General features: G+C 40.4%; 1 protein-coding gene across 2 annotated transcripts; it reads left to right on the top strand.

Annotated features, from left to right (window-relative positions):
* The first annotated feature begins 371 nt into the window (after positions 1-371).
* Positions 372-9,958, top strand: KERA (keratocan). Of its 2 annotated transcripts, none has more exons than XM_084811776.1 (3): positions 372-432; positions 1,975-2,867; positions 6,831-8,225. In XM_084811776.1, exons 2-3 carry the CDS (start codon positions 1,982-1,984, stop codon positions 6,995-6,997), a joined length of 1,053 nt encoding a protein of 350 aa, XP_084667902.1. In that variant the 5' UTR covers positions 372-432; positions 1,975-1,981; the 3' UTR covers positions 6,998-8,225. The 2 variants fall into 2 exon arrangements, with proteins under 2 accessions (XP_084667902.1, XP_084667903.1); XM_084811777.1 differs by lacking the exon at positions 372-432 and adding an exon at positions 452-644 and having other exon boundaries at positions 6,831-9,958.
* The last annotated feature ends 264 nt before the right edge of the window (positions 9,959-10,222 follow it).

Consider the following 10,222-nt stretch of genomic DNA (forward strand, 5'->3'; position numbering starts at 1 on the left):
GGATTCCTGCATATGTTTTTGATAAGAATCAAATCAAAGGTTTCCACAGGAACAGATGGCACTAGTTTTAATTCTTTGTTCCCTGATTTAGATAGCTTGAAAATGATTTATTAACATTTTTTGATTACAGATGCATTAATGTATGTCAACTGATTTCTAGCTCAGTCTGTCTATTCTTTTAAAACCTGAGCGTAGCGTCTCTGGGAATGCCCTTAAGGGCTGTAGCTGCCTGATGTGAAATCCAGGATTTCCTGTATTTTAGTGTGTAGGGATTCTGAGGTGCATAGCTACTTTAGGGGTTAACCGTTGTAGTCATTGATGCATATATATTAGGCTGTATTCATAAAACACTACGTGGTGCCTGAGTCAATCTCTTACAGTCTAACAACAGCGACCAATAGGAAGAACAGGAGAGAATCCAAGAAGGCTGAGGTAAGCTGGATTCTGAAGCATTGTCAAATTAGAAACAATAGAAAAATTAGGTGTCTTGGGTAATGTGTCTGGGGATTGCTGTTGTATAGTTTAGAGTTATATGCAACACATTTCAAGGGTTCAGACTACAAATAATGTTGAAAGGAAGCAAAGACTGTTGTAATTAAATGATTTCCAACAGCCTCCAGAAATCACCATCTAACCTGTACAAGGTAAAATATTTTCATTACTTTTATCAGTTTTGAGAATGAGATATATTTATGTAAGATATATTTATGATATTTATGTAAGAGAAAGATGTCAAATACATTGTGTTAAATCAAATATGACATTTCCTGGAGATCATTTAGTGTCTCTTTGTCTCTCCCTTTCTCTTTGATTACTTCCAGCAATTTTGTGGACTGTTATCCAGCAGTTTCAAAGGTTATTAGGTCTTTGAGATATTGGACTTGATGTTTTAGACCAGTAGCAGAATTATTTTTAAAATCAACAATACAAGGCATTTATTTTCCTTTTGCAATAGTGATCCTTATGATGCTTAACTTTACACACACATACACACACAAACCTCTTTTCTCTGTGGCACTTCAGTGCATGTTGTTGCAGCAGGTTTACTCTTTTATTGTCTTTGAAAAATAAAATAATATTATATAACACACTTTTATAAACCAAGTCAGATATTATAGCGGGGATGCACTACTGTTGTATTGTATAAACATTACTGTAGGAACTTGGCTTGCATATCCAATATTTTAATGTATAGTAATGGAAAATGTTAGCCCTAATGTGAACAATTTAAGAATGGATCTGGACAAAGAAGTCTGAATATGTGTGAAGCAATAAAAGTGACATTCTAGGCAGAATTTGTTTTCTAAGTAATTTACAATTTCTTTTTAGAAGAAAGGCAATAATTTGGAGCACAGGGGAGTGTCTGAAGGAGAGGAGTAGATTTTTCAAACAGATCTTTCTAGACTTCTAGGGAACATGCCCAGCAAGCAGCTGTTAAAATAGTCTTTGATCTTCCTCTTGTGTATGATGAGATCCGGGGCCTACAAAATCTGATCCAGATGCCCTTCTCAATTAGGAGTACAAAAGAACATGTGAGTTCTGCAAAGGAGTAAAGAATGATGGCTGGCGTCATATCTCACCTCTTTTTCAGATGACACAGAGGCATTTTTAAATATTTTGCCATGCTAGGGAAAAGACCAGTTTAAAATGTTAATGAAAGCACTGCTTTCAGTAAGAGAAAAAAATTCTGCTTCTAGCTTCTTTTAAACAAGGTCTGAATGTGCACACAACTTCTGATAAACTATGTATAAGGAATCCAGACTGAGGCATATACTATTTGGGGGTCATAGCTTGTTTATTAAGATACTGACCCTTCTTTCTGCCTCAGGAAAAAACTAGGGACACCATGTAAGGCAGCATTTCACCCTTATAAAGATGACAACTCTCAAACAGAGAGCACATTGTTGCTTTTAGGAAAAAAAAGATACTGTGGAGATATGCTTTCTTATAACTACCTTTTCCCCTCTTTCTAAGGTAAACTATGAATGTAAAACTATATTCCAGCCTTTTGGTAGTCTTCTTGACCAATACTGTGTGGACTCGAAATATCAGATCATTTAATGATGAGACTGACCCATACGACTGGTCTTACTACACCTTTGAGTGTCCACAAGAATGTTTTTGTCCTCCTAATTTCCCAAATGCTTTATATTGTGATAGCAAGGAACTTAAAGAAATACCTGCCATCCCAGCAAGAATCTGGTATCTCTATCTTCAAAACAATCTCATTGAAACAGTTACAGAGAAACCCTTTGTGAATGCCACACGACTAAGATGGATAAATCTGAACAACAACAAAATCACTAGCAATGGAATTGAAAAGGGTGTATTCAGCAACTTGAAAAGTCTGCTTTACTTGTTTCTTGAAGATAATGAGTTAGAAGAGGTGCCTGTTCCGCTGCCAACAAGCTTAGAGCAGCTGCGTTTGGCCAGAAACAAAATCACTACAATCCCTGGAAGAGCCTTTGACAATTTGGAAAACCTCACTATGCTAGATCTACATCAAAATAAGCTGTTGGACAGTACTCTCTCAAGTGACACCTTCCAAGGTCTTAGCAGCCTCATGCAACTCAACATTGCTCAAAATTCACTTACTAAAATGCCACCAATCCTCCCAGCTAATATAATACAGCTGTTTTTGGACAATAACTCTATTGAAGCAATACCAGCAAATTACTTTGATGCAATGCTCAAGCTGATTTTCCTTCGACTGAACAACAATAAATTAACTGATGAAGGTCTACCAACCAAAGTCTTTAATATTTCATCTCTTCTTGACCTTCAGCTCTCTTACAATGAGCTCACCAGAATTCCAGCTATCACTGTTCACCTTGAACATCTTCATCTTGATAACAACAGGATCGACAGTAAGTGCATATCAGAAACTAAGCCAGATTTCCCCCCATGAAATAACACTATCTTTCTTTTCCATTTACAGCACTAAAGTTTGCGATCCTGTGCTCAGCTGGACTGGCTTCTGAGTAACATGCATAGGATGCAGCATAAATGGGGGAGGAAAGCAAGGTTGTTAAAAATTACTCACAAGTATACAGGTGTGTTAGAATTAGAAGAATTTACAACTGGGCCCACTCTTATTTAATCAGAACCTATCACAATTCAGAAATATGAGTGCCTCTAACATAAAATGTAAATTCTATCCAATTATGACTTAGCCCTATTTTGTCTACTAGTGTGAAAGTAACACCTGTCACTATTATAGTCGGGGAGGAGTGATTAAAGTAACGTGTGTGTGTGCCTGTCCTGCTGAAAATTGTCAGTGGAGGCCAGACTGGCCAGAAGTAAGAAGTGGACTGCCTCTGTCAGTGCCATCAGATTGAAGGCCATTTACTTTCTCATATAGAAGTGAATGGCTGGTTGGCATTCATATTTATGACCAAAAGTAATGGATTGTGTGCCAAGTAGCAGGAATATATGGCAGGGAAGAAGTAGGCTTCCTAATTCCTGAAAAATAAAATTCTTGTACCTGAGTGAGAGCCTGGGGTAATGATTAGGAGGGTTAGACCGGTGCCTAGAAGGGTCACGGGTAAGGTTCAGTGCTGAAGGGTTGGGGTGTGGAGCCCACCGAAAATCCTCTATTCACCCTTGGTATGCAGCTATACCTTTATGAGTTGATAAAATTCTACCTAGATGATCCTTTGCCAGCAAGAAATCCATCCATACAGGATACCAGGCCAGGAAAGATCAGCCTTATACAAACCAGACTACAATGGTGTCACAGGCACAAAGCAACAACTAAAAGTGCACACCTCAAGCTGGTGAACCCAGCCAAAGATCACACATCAAACAACATGTAAAATATGCATAATAATATTACATAATTAGGGAGCAATCCTATGGCTGCTAGACAGCGGCTAGATGGCGATACACATGCAGAGCAGACCAGATCAGTCAGAAAGTGAGCCAACAAACATAGCCCCCTGCTTTTCATACTCACATAAAAACACTCTCTCATACACACAGCAATACTGGGCATGCAGAACGGCCCACCATTATATTGTGCCTCAGTTCGCACAGCTGCTTTTCTGCAACTACATCCGAAGTTGTTCAAGGCACTGTGTCACTTAGCGAATAGCCAAGCAAGCACATAGGGCAGAAAAGTAGAAAACTCTGCATGTTTCCATGCTAAGAGGGCTCTACCTTTATGAGTTTCACCTGATGAAATAATCTACCCAGATTATTCTTAAAGGTAACAGGCAATAAAGGAGGCAGGAATGCACAATAGATTTGAATTTAACTACTAAATATTTGGCTACAGTCCTTTAGTCCTTACATACTTGCTAAGCATCTGGAAACTCCTTCTGCTATTTCCTATTCCAATAGAAAAATACTGTGATTTAGAGCAGGGGTGAGCAGACTTCAGGGATCTACTTTGTGTGTTTGTTTTTTTACTAGAGTTGCAAGATCCACCAACTGGGGGTGTAATGCAAAAGACATGCACTTAGAAGAATTAAAGGATTCTGAGCCCAGGAATTTGCTTTGAGTACCAGAAATGAATGAAGCTCACGGTCCTTCCACTCCACAATCAAATCCACTCATGGTTACCCCAAGCTTTCGTCACTTCAGCAGTATAATTTTGGTGGTGGTGGTGGAGTGTTTGCTGCTGCTATTGTTTGGATTCAGAAATGCTTGTTGATCGACTGCAAATCACCCAGGGATCTACCAGTAAATACTTTCTGCCCTGACTTAAGAGTCCACCTCTTCAGGATATGCAAGCTAAAGCCACCTAACCTAATTCTAACATGTCAATGACTATGTAATTATCACAACAAGTAGGACCCTTTGTCTATCAGCACAAATGTAATTAAGCAGATCTTTGCACACCTGACAATTTGATCTTTTCGAGGAATAAACCTTCATGGGACATTTGAATTACCCAACCTGCCATATTTAATTACTATAAGGGAGCAATCCTATCTGGATCGATGGTTGCCTCTGACCCCAGGGGCAACCGCCTATCCAATGCAGGGTGGGAGGAGTGGTGAGGAGCGGATCTCCTCCTTCCTCCCGCCACCCTGCTTTCATGGCTAGACGGCCAATTTCGGCTGTCTAGCAATGAGACCTCGGTGAGTGGGAAGCAGCGGGTGGACAACGCACCGGATGTGTCATAGCAGCATTTCCGACCGCCCCGTCCCATCCCTGGGAACACCCTGTTTTTGCCACTCCATACTGCTCTTCCAAGCACAGAGGCTTCGGAGGGGGTGGGGGTTGTTTCTCCAGGACTCAACCTATCCTATGGCTGTCCAGCCACTGACTAGTGGCCATAGGATTGCGCCCTAAGGCTTATAAATATGTCAGTTTTAGATTCCCCCCCCCACCCTATCCATATGACTCAAGGCAGCTTACAGTATATCCTTATCTCAATTTATCCTCATAATAGATTGGGATGCCACCCACGGCTGAGGCAGTCATCTTAAAAATTGAGCAAGGATTTATACTTTGGTCTCACACATCCAGGGCAGTTATACAATTAAGTCGATTATTACTCATTCTTACAAAATGTGTGCGAGATGAGGCATACACTCCCATATTGGTATTGGAAATGTAAGCATCATGAAGCAAGATTCGGTTCCAGTGAAGAAGAGGGGAAAAACCCCTGCGGTTTAATAAGTAGTTAGTTTTTATGGCATTTGTCACTTTTGACCAGATTTCACTGACAGCATGGTACTAAAGCAATCCTTTTAGTTTAATACAAGCTTGAACTGCACATACTTTGCCACCGTCAATTTTACATTTTTCTGGAATCAGTGAAATGTGAGTTATTCAGATGCATCTGGCTCCTTTGGTAACAAAGTTAATTTGTGTAAAATTACCAAATAACTTTCATTAAGACCTTCAAAGGTGAGACATATGTTAATGAAAATAAGCCCAGAGATGAACTGGAGAACTGATGAATGCAAACTCACTTAAACATTTGGGAGACTGCTGGAAAGTTGTTAGGTCCCCTTGGCAGCAGCACCCCTTCAGAGATTTCAGGGATAGGAAGAAATGAGCAAGTTTCTCACTAGCTTGGCAGTGGCCAGGAATGCATTTGCACAGCCGGTGCTAGTGTGCCAACTGCACCAGTTTCTAGAGATATCTGATCTAGCTAGAGGTACCCATGCCTTAGTCATATCCTGTTTGGACTACTGTAACACACTCAACATTGGGTTGCCTTCAAAAACTGTTCAGAAACTTCAGCCGGTACAGAATCCTGTGGCCAGATTGTTGACCGGGGCCAGTTACGGGGAGCATGTGACTCCCTTGTTACAGTAGCTTCACTGTTGACGGGCACTGGTTATAGGGAGCGTGTGACTCCTTTGTTACAGCAGCTTCTATGCCTACCGATCTGTTTCCGAGCGGAACTCAAAGTGCTGGTCATGACCTATAAAGACCTATATGGCTTGGGACCAGGCTACATGAAACACTACCTTCTCCCATACAAGCCTGGTTCTTAAGATCTTCTGGAGAGACCTTTCTTTTGGGACTGCTGCCTTCAGACCGCCATTTGGTGGTGACCCAAGAGAAGGCCTTTTTGGTGGTCACTCCCAGGCTTTGGTACTCCCTCCCATGGTAGGTTAGGTTTGTTCCCTCTCTGCCATCCTTTAGCCAGCAAGCAATGGTTAACCAAAAGCAGGCTCTTGATTTACTTTCTTGCCTTTCTCACCTTCCATGAGAGACAGGAAGAAACAGATGCTGAACTGTGACCTTACTGGCTCTCTAAGAAAGTCTAAATTTAGAAGAACATATTTGAAACATTTACCCTGTGTAGATAACTTATTAGAAACTTTTCTCCCAATACTTTTATTCACATATTTGTTTGTTTTTTGTAGGTGTTAATGGCACTCAAATGTGTCCAATTCCTATCCCAGGAGATCATGCTTATGAGAGAAATTTGCCACGCCTCCGCTATCTCCGCCTCGATGGCAATGAAATCAAACCTCCAATTCCATTTGACCTCATGCTCTGCTTCCGACTCCTTCAGGCTGTTGTTATTTAAGGACAGCTCAGTGTCACAGTTGTTGTGTTGCTGACTTAATGAGCAAGTTTTGCTGGCATTAAACTTGTTAGACTTTCCACATGTCTCCCACTTATACTTTCATTTTTCCGCAGAGTTTGATTTTTATTTTTAGGGTTGTGTTACTTCCTATTCTTTCTCAGAAGAACTTACTTAGTGCTTTCTTTACTTTAAATGACAAGAGGATGCTTTGGCTACTCTAATGTATTTCCTCATTTGGGTTCCACCCAGAACAGCTAGTAAAATCAATAAAAGTGTTGCCATTGTTGTACATTGTATGTATCTTGGCCTGTACATTCTCAAACAGTGCATTCAAAATATTATATATTAAGCAAAGGTAGAATATGTAATTTTGCCTTTTACTACCTTTATGAATATAAACATTGCTGTAAATGTCAGGTACTATGTTCCATTATGTAGCAAGAATCTCTTCCCCTACCTTCAATTCACTGATGAGAGATGTTATATGTAAGGCATTAACAGCTGCAAAACTGCATTATACGTAAAATTGCTTTATATGAGAGATGTTATACATAAGGCATTAATAGCTGCAAAACACCAAGACTGGAGCCAAATATCTATATTTTTGAAAAGAAATGAGCATGTACAAGCACACAAAATTAGAAATCTCCAGGCATTTAGAGCACGGCATTCTATTAACAGTGTTTTAAAACATGTCCTTTTATTCTTGTAGAGTTTACAACACCAGCAGAGTATATTTAAAGCAAATTTGAAGGCTGACGCTGCAAAACACCTGTGGAATCTTGAGGGAAGTTAAAGCATTATAATAAGATTTGTGATATTTCTCAATGGAGTTTGCACATCCCTATGATACTAGTACTGGTACAACCTCATTTTGTCCAGTATTATCTATGGAAAGCAGAAGAAGCAGTGCCCATCTATTCCAAAGGGTTCCCAGTTTTTTCCCTGCAATGTGCTCTATGTAGCTTGTATCTGAAAGTTTATTTTGCTGTTTTGTGAAATCTGTGGTCTATTGAGCTGAATGGCAGCTGAAACACTAACTACAATGGAGCCAGGATTTCACCTGTGTCTAATGGACAATAAGTGCGACATATTGGAAAATGCACTCCAACTGCAATATTCTATTTTTTGTTTGTTTTCAGTTTATAGATTATAAAAAGTTTATATTTGCTGGATCGTGTCTATTCCAAATGGTTTTAAAGACTATCACTAAAATATACAGATAAGCAAAATATAATAAATGTTCATTTCTTTTAAAGTAATCTATCCCCACAAAGTATATAGGGGGTGGGCAACATGGTGCCCATGGGCACCAGTGTACCCCCAGACATGTTTCTTGGCACTCACTGAGGTCCCCTACCCCTCCCACTTTAAAAAAGGAATAACACATTTTCTTACCAGCAGCTGGGATCACTTCAGAGAGTGTGTTCAATTGCTGCCATCTTTATTTCCCCTGAATACCTCTGAGCCCCACATGGGCTCAGACATATTCTTAGGAAATGAAGGTGGTGGTGGCTGCAGGCCATTGCTCTCCTCTGCAGCACACCCAGCCACCAAGAAAAAGATGGGGGAGGGAGAAAAAGGGACTTGTATCACTTGTCTGGTAAGCTGTGAGGGATAGGAAGGGCAGTGGTAAGCTAGCTGGGGGGTCAGGGAAGCCAGAAGGGAGGGGAGAGTAGCAAGAAGCCCACAGGGGCTTGGGGAGTCAGGTGGGAGCAACAGGGCGGGGGGGGCTGGGTTGGAGAGAGTTGTGCTTGTATGGCTGAATGAATGGGGGTTCCATGTTTGTGAGAAAGAGAGAGAGAGAGAGAGAGAGAGAGAGAGAAAGGATTAAAGGGGGATTTTGGAAGGGTCCTGAAAAAAGAGTATGATTTTTCATGTGCTTGCAACGAGGACGAGAAGGGAAGGATATGTGTGTGTATGCATGTATGCATTCATGATGGGTGCATGGGGTGCTTGCTTGCACATGTGAGTGTGTGTGTGGCTGGATGATGGATGGATGGAGGCATGTAGTGTGACACTGCGTGGTGAGCTGGGTGAGAGAAAGTGTGTATGAGTGGTGATCCACAGTGAGGGAGAAAAAGAGATGGGGGAATGAGTGGCTGGCAGAAGGGGCTGAGAGAAAAAGTTTGCATTCTGTGAAATAGGTTTCTGTTGGTGCTGAAAACCGTGGGATCAAAGGAGTTGTTTAATATGCTGGGGCTCAGACCCTGTCTCTGCTTTGTACTTAGCCTTTTGGGCAGGTTACTTGTCTGTTGTGACTCGCCACATCTTCCATGGCAGCCATTTTGTGCTGGTGCCCACAATAGTTTCTGAAATTGCCATATGTGCCCATAGGCCCCAAAAGGTTACCTACTCCTGGTATATAGGGTTCAATGTAATCTCAAATATTAAATTGTGTGGCTGTTTTGAAAATAATAATGCTATTCATCAAGATCTAGAAAAATATCTTCATAGACACTAGTAGCATGCCTATTCAATTCAAAATTAATTTCGATATGAAAAATTGTATCTAATTTAAAAAGTGTCCTCTGCATTAGAATGGAAATCAGAGTCTGATACTGCAATCCTTTGCTTGTCTACTCAGAAGAATGCCCAACTGAGTACAATGGTAATTACTCCCAGGTAAGCATGAATAGGATTGTAGCCAGAACTACTGAACCATAGCAGAAAACAAATAATGCAACTTATGCTTGCATAATGTTATCACTCAAAGTTCTTACTTTTAGAGTTAAATTCAGATCAATTGATGGCAACCAACATAGCTTCTACACAAACATATATTGCTACATTTATTCTATAATGGTGAATGTCATATTTACACACACACACACACACACACACACGTAGATTTGCATGTTAAACTGTGCATAGCTAGATTAATAGTAGCCATACTAATTTATTTGTAGAAAAGCAATTTTATATCATGGTGATGATGTTACTAAATAAATGTGAATCTGCAGTTTTGTTTTGTCATATACCCGATTTTGAATACAGAGCCATGCTCTTTTCTTCCTGACTGCAAGGCTTAAATATATTCCTTATCCCCATACTGTGAAGCCAGGAGTTATCCTGGCTGAGATTGTAAGGCCATCTCAGAAGCAACAAAGGACTTTGCCACTTGCCAGCCAAAGCTAATCCTGGGTCATAGAATACATAAAAACCTAAAATCTTCCACAATAACGTTACTTGTCGTCTGACCTTGTTTACACAGTAGTACTATTG

The sequence above is a fragment of the Heloderma suspectum genome, chromosome 7 (genome assembly GCF_057233095.1).
Source record: "Heloderma suspectum isolate Gila_16-S chromosome 7, 16-S_ref, whole genome shotgun sequence".
Taxonomy (NCBI): Eukaryota; Metazoa; Chordata; class Lepidosauria; order Squamata; family Helodermatidae; genus Heloderma; species Heloderma suspectum.

Coding starts and splice junctions, on each gene's coding strand:
- KERA (XM_084811776.1), top strand. CDS start 1,982: ATGAATGTAAAACTATATTCCAGCCTTTTGGTAGTCTTCTTGACCAAT. Junction 2,868..6,830: donor TGATAACAACAGGATCGACA/GTAAGTGCATAT, acceptor TGTTTTTTGTAG/GTGTTAATGGCACTCAAATG.